Below are 21,970 nucleotides of genomic sequence, written 5' to 3'. Positions count from 1 at the left end.
ACACAGAAACAAAATTTGCCTTCCTGGTTTAGCTGAAAACTAACCCCGTTTATCTGTGCATATATGTAACCTACACAAAACCAGGGTATGAAATAGTTAAAACAACAAACTCTGAGCTGATGCAGCTAGGAAGGGTGTTTAGTGGTGTCTCACAAGGTGGGGACTGATTCCATACTCCTGTACAAAGTACAGAGATATGTAGGTTAGGATTCTGCTATAAGCCAGGTAAGGTTTATTAAATATGAAGGGACTGAGCTTCCGTTTAAGGGGCTCAGGAACGATTTGGGCCCCAGCCCTTTTTTGTATTTGCAAGGCACACAAGCCACATTTCTGTCTTTTGCAGAAGCAGCTCTTGGGTGCATATCAATAAACCCACACTCCAAAGGAAATACGACCTTACCAGGAATCCTTTAAAAGAATGTTTATTGCACGTCTCTATAGTGGCTTAAACTCATTTGCCTCGGACTAGATTAAAAGACCATAATAAAATTTAACTACTGCACATAACATTCTAGCGGAAGGGCGTGGTTTCACTGCCAAAATCTCTCTGTGTCTCTCCAAGTGACTGCAGATCTTGCCTCGGCAAACCATCCTATCATTTCCCTAAGAATGTTTTCTATTTAAGGTGAACCTGGGGAGACATTTCTTTAACCTAGGATGTTGGTTTAGTACTTTGTGTTATTCAGAGGACGTTGATATCTATTATCTCCTGATCACCCCTGTACCAGTAGAGAGTTGAAAGGGAGCTTTGTGCCTGAAACCAGAATGCTCCATGGAACACAGAAGTGAGTATGATCACCAGGGACTCAAGTTGAATATAATGTTGATGCAAAGATTACTTTGATATTTTGGTTTCATTTTAGAACTTTTGTAGTTTAGACTCCAAACTGAAATAGTTTATCTTGGTAAGAAGAATTTTCAATTGGATTTGGCATTTAGGAAATTAGATTTTTTAATGGATTTTTTATTTCAATTATTTCAAATTTACTTCAAATTTAATTATTGCTACCCAACAGCCATTGTTCCTTCTTCCCTCGTAACAGAACACTGATTTTGGAAGTACCCAGCTCTAGGCAATGAGGCTTATTCTAAACTGATCATGAATCCAGTTCCTCTATGCTAAATGCTTGATTCCCAGACTCCCTTGAAGCTAGGAGTGCTCATGTGACCCAGTTCCAGCCAATGAGACAAAATGGAAAGTCTACTGGGGGGCTTCTGGGGTAAGGCTTTTGCTTTCCAGATAAAAGGGATAGCTTTTATCTACTTGGAAAATGCCAAAAGAATTATAGAGATGCCAATCATTTGCCTCCAGTATTCTTATTAAATGAGATGATAAATATCTGTATTGTCTAAGCCAGGGGTTGGCAAACAAATCTAGCCACCCCACCTCTTTTTATAAATAAAGTTTTATTGAAACACCCATTCATTCATGTATTGTCTGTGGCTGCTTTTGTGCTACAATAGAGTTGAGTAGTTGCAACAGAGGCCATATGAACCTCAGAACCTAAAATATTTACCAACTGGTTCTTTGAGAAAAAGTTTACTGACCCATGGTCTAAGTCACTGTTAGTTGAGTCTTCTGTTACTTGGTAACTAAATTCATTTCTAACTGATATGAAAGCTTTGGTGACTAGTAAAATAAAATAAAATGAAACCAAACAAAATAAATGACATTACAGGCTCAAAAGAGCATGTGTAGCAAACTCTAGTACTCTGCTCCAGTTGGTTTGGGGTAATGTGCTTTGTCCACCCCAGAGTGCAAGAGAGCATTTTAGCACAGAAGGTTTTCCTGCTCTGCCTTAAGAACTTACCTGTTTGGTGTAAATAACAAACCACTGCCAGTGACTATCCTCACTATACTGAAATCTGAGCTCTAAGTTCTGGTTGAGAGTTTGCTGGGGCCCATCTGTATCCAGCAGAGTCCCCTACAAAGGAAAAGATATTATTTGATATTCAGTAGGAATGTAAGTGGCTATTATGTGCTGGGCAAAATATCAAAACAAGTGAGACTATTCCTATTCTCAAGAAACTATAAGTATCAATCTATTTGGGAGCCATTAAAGCAAATCATCATAGTGTGATGTAATAAGTATCAATATTATAAGGGAAATGAATACAGGTCTATGGAAGTAAATAGGAATGGACACCTAATCCAGACTAGAATGTAAAGGAAGGCTGGAGGAGGCTGGGGCGGGGGGGGGGGGGGGGGGGGGAGGAGGGTGGTGTTATTTGAGCAGAAGTAGAAATTATCCAAGTTTGTTGTATGTTTTTTTTGGGGGAAGGGGGGTGATGGTGACAAGTGGTTCCTGGTAGAAGAAAAAACAAGTGCAAATGCACTGAGGCCTGAGGGAACCTGACACACTGGAGTATGGCTGAAGCACAGACTGCGAGGCATGGGGGGGTGGTGAGAAAAGGGACTTAGAGAAGCAGGGTAGGGCCAGATCCTGAAAGCCTGGAGAAAGCCCCTGTGGTTTTTGCTATACAGCATCTATCCCTTTCTCTTCTAGAACTGGAGTTTCAAATTCCCTTGGGAAAAATTTCCCTCTTCGCTGTGGCTCTCTAGGTAGGACTGTCAGGAAATGCTGCCCTCCTGGAGGGTGGCACATGTATTGCATGGTTTATGAATTATATCTCACTAAAACTGTTACAAAGGAAGAGAATGATGGTGTGGTATTGGTGGAGGGATAGACACAAAGATCAGTGGAACAGAGCAGAGAATCCAGAAATAAACCCACACAAATGTGCACAACTGATTTTTGACAAAGGTACAAAAGCAGTTCAACTGAGAAAAGATAGCCTTTTCAACAAGTGGTGCTGGAGCAATTGGACTTCCATAGGCAAAAAATGGGAACCATGTTCTAAATTTCACACCCTATATGCAAATTAACTCAAAATGGGTCATGGACTTAAATGTATAACCTATAACTATACAACTTTTAGGGGAAAAAACAAAAAAACAAAAAAAAAACCCAGGGAAAAATCCTTCAGGATTTAGGGTTTGGCAAAGAATTCTTAGACTTGACACCAGAAACGCAATAAAAAAACAGATGAATTAGACTTCATCAAAATTAAAATCTTTTGCTCTGCAAAAGGCCCTATTAAGAAAATGAAAAACTGCAAAGTGAAAGAAAATATTTGCAAACCGCACATCCAACAAAGGACTAGTATCTAGAATAAATTTAAGTACTCTCAAAACTCAACAGTAAACAAACAATCCAATTGGAAAATGGGCGAAAGACATGAAAAGACATTTCACCTAAGAAGATATACAGATGGCAAATAAGCACATGAAAAGATGTTCAACATCATTAGCCATGAGAGAAAAGCTAATCTAATCAAATCATTAAATACCATTAAACACTTATCAGGGTGGATAAAATAAAAAATAGTGAAAACACCCAATTGCTGAGGAGGATCCAGAGAGACTGGATTGCTCATACATCACTGGTGGGAATGTAAACTGGCACAGCCCCCTTGAATACAGTTCGGCAGTTTCTTAAAAAATTAAATATGCAACTTCCACATGACCCAGAAATTGCACTCTTGGGCATTTATCCTAGAAAAATGAAGACTTGTGCTCAGACAAAAGCTTATACATGAATATTTATAGAAGCATTATTCATAATAGCTAAAAACTGGAAACGACTAGATAGTAGTTAAACAAATTTTAGCCATTCCCTACCATGGAATACCGCTCAGCAACAAAAAGAAACAAACTACTGAAATACACAACAAGCTGAATGAATTTCCAAAGAATTATGCTAAGTAAAGAAAATCCCAAAAGGCTACATAATGTTTGATTATACTCATGTAATATTATTTTATTTTTTAAGGTAATCAATTCCTTGTTTTTATTTATATTTTTACCTCCTAAACACAGTCAATTCTTATTATTCACAGTAGTCATGTTCTATAATGATACCATAAACACTAAATTAGTGGGTACTGAAAAACAGCCCAAGGGGAAATATAGGTTTAGGTTCCTGTGAACCTCTGGTCACAACATTTTCATCAACTGATCAATACATAACCTTGTTTTATGCGTGTTTGTTTTTTCAGTTGAGGTATAATTGATATGCAAAAAACTGCACATATTTAATGTACACAATTTGAAGAGTTTGGACATATGCATATATACATGAAATCATCACCACAATCAAGTAATAAATATATCCATTACCTCCAAAAGTTTTATATAATATTCTTGAAATGATACAATATGAAAATGTCAAATAGATTAGTGGTTGCAAGGGTTTAAGGAGGGATGGGGGTGGGAGAAAGTGGATGCAGCTATAAAAAGCCAACATGAGAGATCCTTGTGGTGATGGAAATGCCTTGACTCTTCATTGTATCAATGTCAATACCCTGGGTGGTGATGTCGTACTATAGTTTTGTAAGATGTAATAATTGGAGAAAAGTGGGTAAAGTGTATGCAGGATCTCTGTACCATTTCTTTCAACTGCATGTGAATCTACAATTATGTCAAAATTAAAACTTTACCTAAAAAATAATTAACTGTTTAAAGCAAAAATAATTATAATATAGCATGAGGCTTATATGTAGAAATAAAGTATAGCAACAAATACCACAAAGGACAGAAGGGACAAATAGAGGTACACTGTTGTAAGGTTTTTACCCTTTTTGTGAAATAGTGTAATATTTGAAAGTAGACTGTAATAAGTTAAAGATATATATTAAAATCTCTTAAATAACCATAAATTTAAAAGGTATTAAAAAAAGACAACAGTGCAAATGAGTAGAATCATAAAATAGTCACTCAGTCAAAAGAAGGCAGGAAAAGAAGGAAAAAACTGATATATCTCAAAGAAATGGACAAATCCACAATTATAGTTGAAGATTTTAACACTCCTCACAATAACTGACAGAACATGTAGAGAGAAATGTGTAAGGAAAGAGGCTATTTGAACACCATCAACTGCTTGACATAATTGACATTTATAGACTATTCTACCCAATAGTGGCAGTGTATATTTACATTCTTTTCAAATGCACATTGGACATTTCAAGATAGACCAAACTTTGAGCCACAAAACAAGTTCCCATAGTTTAAAAAGCCTGAAATCATATGATATATTTTTTTCTGACCCCCAGAGGGAAAGAGTGGCACAGAAAGAAGGGTTAGGAGGCTGTGGATTTCATCCAGGCAGGAAATGTTGAGACCAAGCTGTGACGGCAGAGAGGAAGGGAGAGTTTTGAGGGATAGCAGGGTCATAGAATAGATAGGTCTCTATCAGCAATTAAATGTATAAGGTGGGGGGAGGATAAATTAGGAATTTGGGATTAACAGATACACACTACTATATGTAAAGTAAACAACAAGGACCTACTGTATAGCACAGGGAACTATATTCAATATCTTATAATAACCTATAATGGAATAGAATCTGAAAAAGAATATATATATATATATATATATATATATATATATATGAAACTGTATCACTTTGCTGTACACCTGAAACATTGTAAATCAACTATACTTCAATAAAAAAATTTTTTTTTTTAAAAAACCATGTAAGGTAAGAGAAAAGCCAGAGATTATTTCAAGATTGCTGGTTTGGCAATTAAGGAGTGGTGGTAGAGGTTCCCTTTATCAAGATAGGGAACACAGGAGGAAGAACCTTAGGATGGGCATGAGAGGGAAAACATGGATCTGGCTTGGGGAAAGGTTGAGTTTGCGGTGTCTATGAAACACTTGGTGAAGACGTCATGAATGCAGTAGGAAATACTGGACTTTTAACCAGTCGTCTGTAATTGATTTCAGGGAATATGTAGGGGAAAGATGCTAGAAATGGAACCCCAGGAAACACCAGCATTTCAGGAGTAGTCAGAGAGAGAGGCAGCCCACAAAATTAGGGGAGGAAGCAGGGGAAGTTTTGAAAAGGAAGACATGGTTGACTGTATCAAATGCCACAGACAGGCCTAGTACCAAGCCAGCTAAAAAATCCCTGTGGGTTTCATGGATTTAGCAACTGGGTCTCATGGTTGCTCTAGTAGCATTCATCCTCTACTAGTTAACCTCCATTTCCTGTGTAAAGGGGATAATCCCTCTTAGCTCACTGGGTTATTTTTAAGAACTTAATTAAATAGCAGATGTGGCATTGCCCAGCACAGCACCTGGTACAAAGTAGGCACTCAGTAAGTCTGATCAGAAGGGTTTCTCTTGGGAGGAGATGGCAATGTAGATATGATGCCAGGGATCCTTAAAAATAGCTCTGATGGGCAGCGTTCAGTTTCCAAGCATAGAGATCTTGTAGGTACTGAGTACGTATTGAGTGCTCAATAAATGGTAGCTGCTATTGCTACTCGTTGTTATTACTTTAAACACCCTTCAAGCAGTAAAGAAGCCTGAAGGTGGAAGGTGGGAAGATGGTTGTCTCTACAGCAACAGTGGGGAACTTGTAACAGATAATAGACAGGTTTTTACCACTAGGTGATGTTTACTGTGGCTTAGATGCCAGTCCACTCAAGGTACTGATTCGAATGGCAAATCTGTCTCCCCAATACCACTGTTGTCATCCAAGAACACTAGGATTTTAATATCATGGGTGGAGGATTTAAATCATGGGTAAGGCAAGCTGCCAAGATACTCACAAGGAAAGTGACCTGCCAGCACTTCACTCTGTTCATCTGGAAAATGACATCCTGGGTCTGGTTATCAGGCAGGGTTATGCAGCAGCTGATCTCATTATTGCCAACAGAAAGAACGGTCCCACAGCTGGGTTCTGGGTAGTCACAGGTACAGGGATCCAGCTGCACGTATCCATAGTGCCACACCTCTTGGGATAGCTCCAAAAACTGCTCCAAAGGGGGGTGGGGGATGGAGGAAGCAAAAGACTGCTTGAAGCAGGTGAAAATCTCATGTCAGAAGCTACTACCATTCTAATGCAACACATGGAACGGAGTCACAGTGAAAGCACCTTTTTCTTCTGGACGATACAAATGAAGACAATGCCCCTTGTGCTGACAATAAAGGCTGCCCACGTTCATGGTGTGTCCTGCCTCGTTGACCACTGTGTTCCTGCTCCTGTTACAGTGCTCAGACAGAGTGGAAATAAAAATATTCGATGTGTGAATGAAGAAGGAAGAAAAGAGTAGAAGGAAATCGAATGAATAGTTAGGATTCTAGCTCAGCAGATTATAGCAGCAAAATAAACAAAAAGTGTATGTTTAAAATGCTGTGTTTTAAGAAACTAAGCTGAGATCAGGAAAGTAGTTGATTTTTACAGGCTGTTTTATATGCTGGTGGCATTAATTGTCAGAGACAGAGTTTTTGGAAATGGCAATGAAATGAGGGCAAGAGTGAGTCTTCTCTCTAAGTAGAGTTCCACAGCCCAAAAGTGCCAAGGGAATGTTTAATGTTAGTGATGCTTAAGGTTTAGATTTTCCCTCTGCTTCTGATGTTACTCAAGAACAGAGGACAGCTGCATTTCACACCTGTGGTCCTGGCATCCTGTCTTTTAATGTCTATTGAGGACTTTTTTTTTTTAAAAAAAGTGATTATTAATGACTGCATTCAAATAACCTGGTATCAGTTTAGGGACCTCCACCTTGTTCTCCCAGCCTTCACCATGGTCCTGCCTGATGGGGTGGGAGACGTGTGTTCAGAGAAGGTAGTTCTCACTTTACCACATGGTTAAGTCAGAAGGACCACCCAGTGACAACCTGGCTCTCTCCCAATCCTTCCCTGAAGCAAGGTAACTGACACCTCCCTTTCAAGGACTACGTGAGCGCTCTCTGATAAAGGGAAACCTGCTGAGATATATGCGGTGAGGGACAGCTGACTCTTGCTACTAGATGGCAGAGGATTCCAGGCTACTGTCCCTCCTGGCCACATGTTGGACCAGCTCATTGTGCTGCAGCCCATGCATTCAGTTTAGGAGATGCGTTAAGCTGCCGGGCCTCCCTCTGGGTCAGTGGGCAACAACAGAAATGACAGGTTGTAAGTAGATGCTACCTACCTGTGTGGGTGGGGACCCGGGCTGAGCAATCTTGTCACAGAGCATTTAGAAGAGTTTCATGGCTTTTACTACAAAAGTTCTTTTTTATTATATGGTATAAATCTTTAATTTAATTAACTTAAATTAAAATAAATTTAATTTAGTTTATTCTTTGGTAACACTTAAAAAATTTGTAATAAACTCTTGGCTGCAATGTTCTAAAAGAGATGAAAGTATTTGTTTAATTAAAAGTTAAGCTCCATTTCTCAAGAAAGTTGTTGATGGATAAGTACTTTGCTCAAAATGCTGGCTGGCATTTGCCATTCAAAGGAGGTGCACTGATATTACTGACTGTGTGAAAACCAGAGGACAGAAATCTAAAAGGATTATCTATTTGAAAATTAGTTCTGGTTTTGCTTTTGGCTCTGCCGCACAGCTTGCAGGATCTTAGTTCCCCAACCAGGGATTGAACATGGGCCACGGCAGTGAAAGCATAGAGTCCTACCCACTGGACTGCCAGGGAATTCCTGAAAATTAGTTCTTTTAAGAAGTACTTTAAAGGGACTTCCCTGGCGGTCCAGTGGTTAAGACTCTGTGCTCCCAGTACAGGGGGCATGGGTTTGATCCCTGGTTTGGGAACTAAGATCCCGCATGCTGCATGGCGTGGCCTAAAAAAAAAAAAAAAAAAAAGTGCCTGAAAAAGATAATTTAACATGTGTAACTGCTGAAGGTATGGTTATGTATTTTCATTTAGATCAGGGTTTGGCAAACTTTTTTTTAAAAAAATAAATTTATTTATTTTTGGCTGCGTGGGGTGTTCATTGCTCCGCACGGGCTTTCTCTAGTTGTGGCGAGCAGGGGCTGCTCTTCACTGTGGTGCCGGCTTCTCCTTGCGGTGGCTTCTCTTATTGTGGAGCACAGGCTCTAGGCGCCCGGGCTTCAGTAGCTGTGGCACGTGGGCTCAGTAGTTGTGGCTCACGGGCTCTAGAGCTCAGGCTCAGTAGTTGTGGCGCAGGGTTTAGTTGCTCTGCGGCATGCGGGATCTTCTCCGACCAGGGCTCGAACCCATGTCCCCAGCATTGGCAGGTGGATTCTTAACCACTGTGCCACCAGGGAAGCCCTGGCAAACTTTTCTGCAGAGCCACGTAGTAAATATTTTCAATTGTGTGGGCATATGATCTCTATCGCAGCTACTCACCTCCTCCACTCTAGCACAAAGGCAGCCTTTGACAATATATGCATGAATGAGTGTGGCTGCGTGCCCGTGGACTTCATTACACAAACAGTGGCCCATGGGCCATAGTTAGCCTCTCTCTGGTTTAGAACAAATGACTGCTCCTTTAGATTAATTTCACTCATTTTCAATTCCAAGTTTTCTTGTACATGTGCATAAAATTAAGCAATAGTTGTTAATGTGTTCACTCCATTAGCAGAACTTCACAAACACTTAAATAATGCTGGTTTTATAGCAGTATTCTCAGATGCTTCAAGAGAAAATCATTTGTTAACTTGAATAATGGTTCAATATTTTTTCAAATGAAAAAAAACCCCACGCATACCCTGTCCCAAAGCAGTATAGATGAGTCTGACAAACAAGACATATTTTAACAAAAGAAATGGCCTCTGCTTCATTGTGTTTTTTTTTTATTCTTTATATTTGGCCAACCACTAAAGCACTGATTTTGAACAAAATGCAAGGAAAATTTAGAGGACTAATTTCATGCACTCAAAGTGAGCTTTTTAAAAGACCACTATCAAAATAGTATGATAAAATCAGGTAAAACATTCAACATAGAAAATAAAACTTAGGGCTTCCCTGGTGGCGCCATGGTTAAGAATCCGCCTGCCAATGCAGGGGACATGGGTTCGAGCCCTGGTCCGGAAAGATCCCACATCCCACATGCCACGGAGCAACTAAGTCCGTGTGCCGCAACTACTGAGCCTGTGCTCTAGAGCCCGCAAGCCACAACTAATGAAGCCCACAGCAGAGCCTGTGCTCCGCAACAAGAGAAGCCACCACAATGAGAAGCCTGCACACCGCAAGGAAGAGCAGGTCCCACTCACTGCAACTAGAAGAAAGCCCACGCACAGCAATGAAGACCCAACACAGCCAAATAAATAAATAAATAAAACATTTTTTAAAAAAAGAAAAGAAAATTTGTTTTGTGGCAAAAATACAAATACAAATTTTGGTAGAGCCAAGCAACATGGTTAAAAACAGCATTCTTACTAAATTAAGAAGTTTATAGAGCAGAAACGTCCTTAGAACTGGTAACTGTATCCAAAGTAGTAGCAATATGCTGTCCATCAAAATAGAAGCTGTAATTATAAAAATTTACAAATACACAGAGAAACTGAACTTCAAAATTTCTCAGACAAAGCTGTGGTGGAATACTAAGGGGGGAAATACTAAATCATGGCAGTATATGCTTTTTCTCTTTTTTTGCAGCTCAGCAATAAAATTCTCATGGTAGACTTTGAAGAATTACTTTCTATATCAACCTAAGTATAAATGAGTCCTCTAAATTTGTTGGCATTTTCTTCAAAATCAGTGCTTTGGTGGTGAACACTTGTAAAGTATAAAGGATAAAAAAAAAAGACAACACAATGAAGCAAAGGCCATTTCTTCTGTTAAAATATGACTTGTCAGACTCGTATACACTGCTTGGAGGAATGTGAGTTGGTACCATATTTATGGAAGTTTTAAAAATGGACATTTAGAAATATATCCTAAAGAATAATAGAACATGTATTCAAAGATAGAGGATGTTGGCTGCTGTGTTCAGGGACTTTCAGCCAGGAACCATACCAGGGGTTGGGAACACACAAAGTATGTATAAATTAGACTCAGTCCTGGGCCTCATGGCGCTCGCTGCCAACGTGATTTATAGCAGCAAATCCTGGAAACGACCTGACTTCCGATAATAGGAAATTGGTTGGCTAAATGATAACATAACTATAAAATGGAATACTCTGTGTCATTAAAAATGATGTTGAAGGTCTATATTAATTAACCTGGCAAAGGACTCACAATATATTGTCTGTATTTTTTAGAATCTTTAAACAATAAGCCTTTATTAATTTTATGAAAAGAAAAATCAATGAAAGTATTCTCATTTTTAAAAAGGCCCCATTTTTAGTGCTTCATGGGTTTATAAATTACAGAAACAGCTCAATTCCAGTCTGTTTCTTTAACTCCCTTCCAAGAGATTTCTCTTGGTGCAATATTTCATTCACCTTAGTTTGGTTGTCTTCTTTCTGGAGAGCCTCTAATTTCTGCCTCTGCACCTCTGTGGGTTTGGCCCATTCTTTTTCAATGTCCTGTATTGCCTTAAAACAATATAAGTTGTTAAATTAGCAAAATTAACAGAAATGAATTAATCTGACAAAAACATACTCGTGTATGAAAGGCTATAAAAACAGACCCAAGTGGACACATATAAGGATTTAGCATGTTATAAAAGTCACTTTTTAAATTAGTTGGATGTGGGAAGCAATTTCTCAATGGTTTGGGGACAACTGGTAGCACTTAGGAAAAAAAATAAAACTAGCTCTTTCCCCACACCACCCAATCAAATAAACACAGATAGGTTAAAGATTCGAATGTAAAAACCATAAAAGAACCAGAAGGAAATAAAAGGTATTTTTATCTGATCTTGTGATAGGAAATACCTTTCTAAGATACAAAGATAAAATGTCATATAAATGAATGTATAATTACATAAAAATATAAAAACTTCTGTATATAAAACCACCAAGAACAAAACTAAGAAGCAAATGGCAAACCAGGGGAAATGACTGCATCATATGTGGCAAAGAGTTGATCTTATTTACATAAACCAATAGTAAAAATGTAAATATCCCTAATAGGAAAATGGACAAAGGATATGTATCAGCAATTAATAAAAAGGAATTCCAAATGACAAATATAGATTGAACCTCACTAGTAGTCAAAGAATCTGTTTGCCTCTCAAACTGGCAAAGACAAAAAATATATATAATATTCAGAGCTGGCAAGGGTTTGGAGAAACAGGAAGTTTCATATAGATCTGATGCAATTTAAACTGGTAAAATTTTATGGAGGTGACTTGGTATATAAATCTAAAACCACCTATAGGCATGATAAACATAGACGTGGGGAAAATGTACTGATAAGGCTATTACTACTATTGTTTGTAATACTGAAAAATTTTCAACTATTAATAGTGGCAAACACATGTATAGTGCTTACTATGTGTCAGGCAATGTTCTAATTGCTCTAAAACAAAAGTCAATCCCACCCCCTCCCCCTCTAGTAACTACTAATTTGTTCTCGGTATCTATGCATTTGTTTTTGTTTGGTTTGGTTTGTTCATTTATTTTATCATATTATTTATTGATTATTTAATTTATATTTCAGTGAAATCACATGGCATTTGTCTTTCTCCATCTGACTTATTTCACTCAGCAAAATGTTGTATTTCACTGAGTGAAATACAACATGTCCATCCATGTTGTCACAAATGGCAGGATTTCATCTTTTTTATGGCTGTGTAGTATTCCAGCCAAGGAATGCTCAGAGCCACCAGAAGATGGAAGAGGCAAGGAACAGAAACTCCCTTAGCACCTTGAGAGGGAACATGGTCCTGCCAGCACCTTGATTTCAGACTTCTGGCCTATGGAACTGTGAGAGGATAAATTTCTATTATTTTAGCGCTCCTCCCCCCACCCCCACCCCGCATAAAGAAAAAAGTCAACCCTCACAGCCACCCTATGAAATAGGTACTATTATGAAATGCCCCAAAATAGGTGATTGAGTTTAGGTACAACCAAATAATAGGTTATGTTATCATTTAAAACTATACAGAATATTTAACAACATGAGGAAAGTCTGTGATGCATTGATACCTGAAAAAATGTCAAGTTACAAAATAAGGGCATAGTAGTAGATCCTGGTTTTTATAAAACAAAAAATATATATAAAACAAAACCCAAAAGACCTTGTATCCACACTTAGGAGTCAAGAAAATGGATGTATATATGAGCGAAATGTAGTATATGAAATAAACACATCAAAAAAGTTGAGTTTATACGTATGGTCGATTTAAGATTTGGGATGATGTTTACTTTTGTTTTTGAGCTCTTCCATATTTGCATAGTTTTATAAGATGAAAACAAATTTTACAATTGAAAAACAATTAAAAGTGAATACACTGTTAGGCCCTTTTTGCTCAGCTTTGGGTAACTGCCACCAGCTAGTGTTCCCAAACTCCAACTCCCTGATGGGCTGCTCAGTTCTGTTTCCTAATCTGCACTGACAATTTAAGCAGAACAACACTGGTCTTAAAGACAGAAATCACCTGAAGACAACTTAAACCCTCAGCAATTTCTTCTGTGCTCTTCCCTTCTTTTCCTGGCATCCAGCCTCCCTTACCCCTTTATCCCGCCTGGCCCCAGGGCAGGCTCTGAGATCAGCTTTGCATCTCATCAGCTGCATACACTTAGCCTGTGCTATGCTGCCATCATGCTTTAAAAGAGTTTTCCAGTGGTCCTCAGACTGTTAACACCTCAAGGAAAGAGCCTGAGTCCTTTACCTCAGTGTATCTTGTCCAATGCCTTACATACAGCAAAATTGCAAACAATTCTTTGCCAATTATCAGCACTTATTTATATCTTAGTCTGAATGTAAGTCTATGTGTTATGTCCCTCATATCACTGAAGGACAGGTTATGCCTTATCTCCAAGAGGAGAAAGAAAAGCTGAATAAATTTTTGACGCTGCCCTTTAGGTTGGAGGAAAGGAGATGGATTTAGAGAGGAGAAGAAGAATAACTACTATTTGTTGAGAACCTGTTTTACATAAGTTTTCTCATTGACTTTTTCCAAACTGTTCTGTGGTTAGGAACATTTACCCCCATTTTACAGATGGGTAAAATCAAGGTCCAGAGAGGTTATGACTTTCAAGACAACCCAGTAAGTAAGTGGCAAGGGTTAGATTAAAACCCAGATCTGACCACTCCACCAAGCCCTCCTCCTATTGCCCAAGACACTGAATTCTGACCACGTAGGCAGCTACACACGCCAAGGCTTTCTCCTTGTTGCCAACTATTCTCAAAACTGAACCTAGACACCACACCAGAATGGAATCAGCATGGGTGTGAAGAAGAAAACACCTTTTTCTTTCCAGAATTCTACTTGATCTTAGAGCCCTGTAAGGACTGTTAGAACAGGGCAACGATGTCAAAGAGAAACATGGCTAAAAATACAAGGTAAACAGCAATCATGGTGGTTAGTACGTAAGTACTAACCAAAGATACATCATTCATCATTAGAAGATCTGGGAGTCTCAAACACAGAGATTTACATGTCCTACAGGAGAGGTAACATAACTGTTTTTGTTTTACTACCTTTGAAAACCTTTGCCCCTGATTATGACTTCAGAAGTCATCACTCAAATGTATTATATACAGTACCTCACTGCAGACAATGAGAGAGTCAAGTTTAGATAAATGTCTCTACTCAGTTATATGGCTCCCCGAAGACTGGCTGATGGAGACTCACGTGGAACCTAATTTTTAAAATTGCATGAAATCACGTAAGTCAAGGTTTTCATGAGCTTCAATCACGCATACGCTAGTGCCCTCTGCAGAGGCTTTTGTAGTGAGAAATGGAGAGTGCATGCCTTTTTAAACAAGGCATCAGCCACTTGGCTCTGGGCGTTTGAGGCTGAGCAGAGCAAGGCCAGGAATGCGGGAGCAGATTGGGCCCATACAAGGGCACTGAGCCATGGGGGTATTAGGAGGCTAGTGGTCAGCCCACACTCCCCTTATCGTACCATGGGCCCTGATGCAGGGCTGGGCCTGCCTGGGGGAAGGGGCACCTTTTTCTAATTTGCACAAATTGTAAATGGGCCAGTGGTGGCCCTGCTGAATGTAGGCCCAGAATTGACTGAGCCTTCAGTATTTTTTAGAAAATCCAGAAACTTATACTTTTATATGCAATCTTCCATTTTGTTTAATGTCACTCAAATTTTAAAAAAGAAGGAGGAAGGAAACACCTTGCAGGAGTCCACTTGGCTCATGGGACATCACTGGACACGCTTGCTTTAAAAAAATTGAGAGTATTCCTTAATGGTTAATTATGATGGCACTGTTATTTATCAGAACTCCTCAGAACTTTTTCCATTAACTTTTTAAAAGGATGATTGCTTCTCACTCACATATCCTAAGCACCCAGGACACAGTCTGTGCCCTTGGCCATTCAGAGTCTAGCTAGGGAGATACTATGTGAACCAGTATTCACAATACCAGGTGCGGGCACCATAATGGAGGGCAGAACAAAATACCACAGGGGCAGGGAGGGAGAAGGCAAGTAAGGCTTCCCAAAGGAGGCAGCACTGTGGTTCCCTCCCTCCTGCTGCCCTGGGGCCCCCTTTCCATTTCTCAGGGGCTCCGCTCGAATTCAAGGAATGATAATGGCACAGGTTATTATGACATCAACTACAGTTTTTTGAAGACTTTGCCAGGCAAAGAGCTAAGGTTTGAATGTCAGTCTGTTAAAGCTGGAAGAAAACTTACTTAGAGACTATTAGTTCAGTCTCGTCGCTTCACAGGGAGAAACTGTAGTTCCAGTTCCAGAAGGATGAAGTGACCGTCCCAAGGTCACCCAGAGAGAGAGAGCCAGTGACAGAGCAAGGGATAGAATGCATTTTTGAAACTACAATTCAGTGTGCTTTCCATGAAGCCATCTTTCCCCCAGCTATAAGAGGAGGAGACACCATCGATATCTCTCTGGTTTACAACTCCTTAATGAAGACAGGTAAATATCGTATTATGATGCTAGCAGTTCCTAATTCTCACTACTCTGTATCCCTGGAAACCATGCCACAGAAACAATATTAGAATTAGGTGATGCATTCTCAATGAAGGATGTGCTGGCAAATAAACCAGACACTAATAATGTATCATAACAGCAAGAATGGCACAGAGCCTCAGTAAGCATTTAAAACGGTAAATTATGTTCCAGCTCATGTAACAGGGGTGTAAGTACACTGAACATGGGTATACATGGATCAAAGTGGGATATGAAACGAGCTCAAAACTATATCCTAGCCATAAAAAATACCATAGTGAACATTAACTATTTAATAAGTGATATTTTGATTTGCCTTCTTAGAATTTAGAAGAGTTTCGTGGAAATCATTTACTAGATGGTCTTGGTCTCTTAAAAAATCACCTAAGGAGAAATGTGTATTAAGGTTGTGAGTCCTGTGACATTCTGATTGCTGGGGTCTGCTGTGTCTCTTCAGTCATACACCCAGGTTCTCTGCCCTGTGCTGAAAAAGCCAAGGTCCCTGTGTGGAGCTGGTGGTCTAGTGGGGGAGATATATACACAAATGATGCTCTATTTTGTCAAACTGACGATTCCGTTGATTTTACAATATGATGGTCTCGTGTGACACTAAGAAAAAACACTGCCAATTGAATTATAACACAGTGCCATGTGGCAGTCCTGTGCAGTGCATGAACTGCTCATGCCAGTCTCTCCGGCTGGTAATTGCTTTCATTTCTTCTGAGACATGTGGCAATTTCTCTCACCTTCAGCAGCACTGTTCAGCCTGTGCTAGGCAGTCCTTTTGCTTAATCTTAGTATAAAACGGAGCAGTTTCCTCTCTCTGGGAACATAAAGCACCTGGTTGTTGCTTTGCGAGAAAATGTGAAACATGGAACTGCGGTCATTTCTTCAAAGATGAACATTTGCTTTTCCAGTATAAAAGGGAACCCTGCCACCCACTCTTTGCCTCTCTGTGTAAGCAATAACTCCCATTCCATGCAGAATCATACTTTATGAAGTAAGTTTAAATGACAATTAGACTCAACACATATGTCAACAACATACCTAATCCAACTAAAGGGAAAACAGTATGAACAGCTATGTATCAGTTAGCTATTGCTGCATAACAAACCACTCCGAAATGAAGACTTGCTTAAAATAATCCAATTAAAGCAAATGTAATTGCTTAAAACAAAACCAGAAGTCACCTAAGGAAGTATGTGCTTTTCCTCTTCTATGCTCTTTTGTAAACCAAAGCATCAAAATCCACCCTTTCACTTTTTTGCTACAACCAAAGTACTGCAGGAGGTTCTATCAGTGTTTCCTTGTCCCCTTGCAAAGCTCATTAAAAGTAATGTCTGACCTGACACTTCTCCCCTCTCTTCAATTCTACCTCCTTAGTTTATGAAAAGCCACAGAGTATAGCAGCTTAGAACCGCACTGCATAAAACCCACCTGCAAATGTGTTAAATCCCTTTCCTAAATCCTCCACATCTAAGCCTACTCAGTCCTTTGTCAGCAAACGTTATTTTTTCTTTTTCTTAAAAATGCAGATGGTACCAACTGCTTGACAGAATTATTATGAAGCTTAAATGAAACAATGCATTTAAAACAGTTAGTACTGTGAGAGGCCCCCCAGGAGGCTTAATGCTAAGGTCATGCTGGGAATAGTTCTAGTTTCTGGAGATACAGCAGTGAACAAAACAAATTCCCAATTTCATGGAGAAATCATTCTAGTAGGGACAGAGACAGTAAACAAAATGTTATATATAGTGAAATGGTGGAAATGCTAAGGAGAAGATTAAGCAAGTACGTCAGGATGTGGGGCTTAGTCTGAGGGAATAGAAAACCGTGGGAGGGTTTGAACAGGCCAGGAGTTCGATCCACCATTCTGCTGCTTGAGAACAAACTGAGGGATAACCTCATGGAACACCTTAAAAGAAGTTTCCAAACCTCCCTCCCACAACCGGCAAGCCAAGCCTGGGAAAGGATCAGGCCTCCAAAGATGCTGCCTCATGAGGGTGAAGAGTGGCGGGGAGCTGGGGAAGCAGGCGGGAGCTGAGATGGGGGTAACTAGTGGTGCATCACAGAGACAGCCTCTGCTGACCATGGCTGAGCAGAGCCTTCACCACGTTAAGTAGGGAAAGGAAAGGAGGCCAAACTCTAAATTTACTTTTCTGGAGACTGAGGGGCAGGGGTAAGGCAGGACCGACTACATAATTTGCAGGGCCTAGTACGAAATGAAAATGCAGGGTCCCTTGTTAAAAAATCAAGAATTTCAAGATGTGACAGCAGAGTATTCAACAAGCCTGGGGCCGTCGGAGCATGGAGGGCAGGGGGCAGTGCAGCGCCACAGGCCACTTGCCCATGAGGCTGGCCCCGGGGGCAGGTACACTACTTGTTGGTTTAGGGAAAAAGAAGATTATGCTAAAGTGAGATTTAGGGACCATGCGTGACTTTAAATTAGCAGGGATATCCTTTCCGGGCTCATGTAAATTAGCCTAGATGATGGAGCGTCAGCTGCCAATTCGGAGAGATTGTTAGAATGGAGTAGAATTCTTCTCCCTCTAAACTCTACTTCTTTAAAAATATTTATCTATTTATATTGTATTTATTTAGTTACTGTGGTTAAAATATACATAACATTTATCATTCTAACCATCTATAGGTATGCAATTCAGAGGCACTAAAAACACTGACAATGTTGTGTAACCAGACCACTCTCTATACCTAAAACTTTTTCATCATCCCTAGCAAAAATTCTATACCCATTAAACAATAACTCCTCTCCTCCTCCCAGCCCCATGTAACCTCTATTCTACTTTCTGTTTATATGAATTTGCCTCTTCTAGGTATGGAGGTAGAATTCTGAACTGCCACACGTGTTCTGTAATGGTTTCAAACTCAAAAGGCCTATAGTATCTGGTGTTCTGATAGCTCTTGGTTCGCCTCACCTGCATATAGATCAAATCTACAGCTGCTCTGCAGTCCATCAGCCTGGAGTCGAGGGACGGGTCCAGGTACCTGCGTGATTCAGGAGCGTTTAGTTAACTCATGACACGGCTAATGGGCACACCTGGGAGTGCATACTCTCTGAAGTGGTGGTCCTCGACGCCTTGAACCAAGGCCCCCTCTTCTAGCAAAGCCACAAGCCTCTGCTTGCCTAGTCTTCACCTGTCCTTCCGCCTCTTCTGTTTCCTATTGTCTTTATATTGTAAGCTTACCTGGTGGGCTCTGAGAATAGAAATGCAAAAAAAAAAAAAAAAGCTTGAAGGGAATGGTGTACATCACCGTTCACACCCAGCCCCCCTCTTGGCGACCAAGTCTTCACGCCCTCTCCCCACCCGCAATTCCTGGCATAAGGATCTGCCCTGTACCCACATCTATATCACTGCCCGGTACCCAGGCCACGTCATCTCTTGCCTGAGCTGCTCCCGTGACCTCCTCACCAGACTTTCTGCCTTGGATGTGTTCCCTCAGTCCCACACTCCACATTCTAACTGGAGTGGTCTTTCCCAAGTAACTTTTCAGACTCTCATAGTCCCAGGAGTTAGAGCATTTATCCTGTTTGCTCCCAAGACCCCAATGTCATTTCCGGTTCCATCTCTGACCTCTCTCCCCTCCCCCACACTCTACATTCCAACCCTGTTTTCTCTTCTCTCCCTCCACCCCGAAGACCACTCGCCTCATCAGCCTCTGTCCCGGCCTTATCCGCCTCTCCCACAAGCTTCAACCTCATGTCCCCTCCTCTGGTCTCTACTCCCCGAGTCTGTGTTAGCAACCCACCCACCCCCTGTGCTTCCTCAGCACCCTGAGTTTATCCTGACTGCTGCTCTGATCAAGCTGATCTTGACACCAGGTGTGAAGACCCCTTAGATCAGGGCTGGGTCCTATTCAGACTTGCCCCTCTGGACAAAGGGACTTGCAAATAGCAGGGCCTCATGTCTGTCTAACAGCTCTAGAATTGCCAGGATGAAGTGAAGTTACAAGTACTGTGTGAGCCCAGTAGCAGGCTAAGAACCGACAGAGACCATCAGGAGAGGGTGCACCAGGGCTGGTCTATCACCAGCCTGAAGGCACAGGTGAGCAGAATCAGGGCACTCAGCAGTGGAGGGGGAGGAGACAGTGGGATCGGCATAGACCAGGAAAAAGATGAAAATGTTGCTTGAAGATCAGCTTCATTCTAGGGGCTGCTGAGGAGAAGCTGAAGTATTCCTCCCTGTATTCCACTTAGCTATTTCACCCCTTCTCCCCAGGTGCCCCGTGTGGCAGAGAATAGCAACTGTTGCACCAGAGTTGGAGAACTCCCGGACCCACCCCAGACTGGGGCCCTGCGAGGCCAGGGCAGGCACCCTCTGGTCTGGAAGGAACTATACCATCTTAGGAGAGATGCACCAGGGAATTCACAGACGGAGAAAAATCCCTAAAACTTGACTAGGTCTCACTGCGAGGCCTCACCTGCTGGGAATTCCACAGCTAGTGTTAGTCAAGCGAGCCTCCCTGCTCCAACCCAATAAGACCTCACTCTGGACAGAGGGCCAGGCACCTGCGGGATCCTTTCTCCAGGCTCTCCCCTTCCAGTGACCTCATCCTCAGCTCTAACAGCTGAAGTGGGACCTCCTTTCCTCCCAGTCCCCAGGAGCAAAGGTAATCTGCCCAGATCTGAGATACAGGCTGGTGATGGGGTAGACATTTTGTCTTGCACTTATGATCCAGAAGTTATCTATTTAATGAAGACATAGGCAAAGCCCAATTTCCAATTCAAGCTTCGAGGTGAGGGACAGAATCCTCATCTCTTCTTTGATCTCAAGTTCTCTGGAGAGTCCATGGACAAAACAGTCTAAGCCCCAGGGATTTGGGGGGTAGGGGTGGTTACTATTATCATCAATATAACAATAATAAACATGACCAAAATTTATTGAGCATATAGGATTACTCCATTTAACTCTCACTATAATCCTATGAGATAGACCCTATTATTATTATTTCCCATTTTACAGATAAAGAAACTGAGGCTTAGAGAGCTTGAATAACTTGACTAAAGTTCAGCTGAACCCTGCGATTCACATACTCAGATCCTAGGAACAACTATGCTTAGCCACCTGTTATTATGGGCAGCTTCCAGAAGAATAACTACTCTCTAAACTCTCAGACAGAACTGCATCCTTTTCCCCTTCTCAGGGCTCCATGCCACAGGTTTTGACCGTTTCTCAGAATACTTTTGAATAGCAGTATATGAACTTCTAGCCCTGCTGGGAAACTTCTTCCAAAATTCAAAGGCACAGCCTGGAGCTCTAGCAAGGCATCACAAGGTCAAGATATCTACTATTCCTCGATGTCAAAATGCCTTTCTTTGAAAACTTCTGTGTTTAGATTACAGATTAACTGGGCTGGGCGAGAGTGAGCCAAAGAAGCAATCCAATACAGCCACAGTAATAAACATTGGGAATTACAGATTAATTCCCCCATTCCCCCATTGTTATTTTGTTTGTTCTTCAGAGGACCCCTTGTTTCTGGGAGAAATAAAAGTATTTTCTGCAAAAATACTGCAGATTTTTTTCCTAGATTGTGTCCTATCAATCTAGGAAAATATGTCTGGCTCTAGTAAATAAGCATGTATTGTTGGAACCCTTTAGGAATATAAGCCAAATACGTAGAGTTCAAATTCACTGTGGGGGAATTCCCTGGGGGTCCAGTGGTTAGACTCTGCACTTTCACCGCTGAGGGGGGGGGGTGGGTTCAATCCTTGGTCGGGGAACTAGGATCCCGCAAGCTGTGCAGCACGGCAAAAAACAAAAATCACTGCAAATCGGCTGAGTCCGCTCTTTGCCTTCAGGGAATACCACAGTTCAACAGATAAATCAGACTTGCTTGTAATCATCAACAAAGTCCTTCAATTAAATACAGTCAGTCATCTATTCCAAAGCAAACACACGACCTATAATTCCTCACCATTACCTGCTTCAATCCCCAGCCCCACCACCCCCAGCCTTACCTTCATGGCTGCCATCCTCATGATAATATCCCTCAAGTTTTTAACTTGAGACCAGTGAAAGTCATCCTCAACGTCCTATTCTTTAGGGCAAATGTTCTGGTTCATTCCCTCCTTTCTCTCCTTCATTGCTTTCCTGGACCTTCCCCAAGCTCCTGAGCTCCCTGGAGCTGTCAGACTGTGAGCTGGATGTGGGAGATTCTGAC

The 21,970-nt window shown here is 40.9% G+C and overlaps 1 protein-coding gene across 1 annotated transcript in view; it reads right to left on the bottom strand.

Annotated features, from left to right (window-relative positions):
• The window catches only part of SNX31 (sorting nexin 31), a 67,256-nt gene that overhangs the window by 10,302 nt on the left and 34,984 nt on the right, over positions 1 to 21,970 (bottom strand). The window contains exons 8-11 of the mRNA XM_036830584.1: positions 18,727 to 18,796; positions 11,199 to 11,291; positions 6,616 to 6,819; positions 1,812 to 1,925 (exon numbers count right to left, since the gene is read on the bottom strand). Of these exons, the coding sequence (XP_036686479.1) occupies positions 1,812 to 1,925; positions 6,616 to 6,819; positions 11,199 to 11,291; positions 18,727 to 18,796 (481 nt within the window). The remainder of the gene's footprint in view (positions 1 to 1,811; positions 1,926 to 6,615; positions 6,820 to 11,198; positions 11,292 to 18,726; positions 18,797 to 21,970) is intronic.

The sequence above is a fragment of the Balaenoptera musculus genome, chromosome 17, assembly GCF_009873245.2.
Source record: "Balaenoptera musculus isolate JJ_BM4_2016_0621 chromosome 17, mBalMus1.pri.v3, whole genome shotgun sequence".
Lineage (NCBI taxonomy): Eukaryota > Metazoa > Chordata > Mammalia > Artiodactyla > Balaenopteridae > Balaenoptera > Balaenoptera musculus.
The sequence above is the reverse complement of the archived record's forward strand: the minus strand, read 5'-3'. Positions and strand labels throughout refer to the sequence as shown.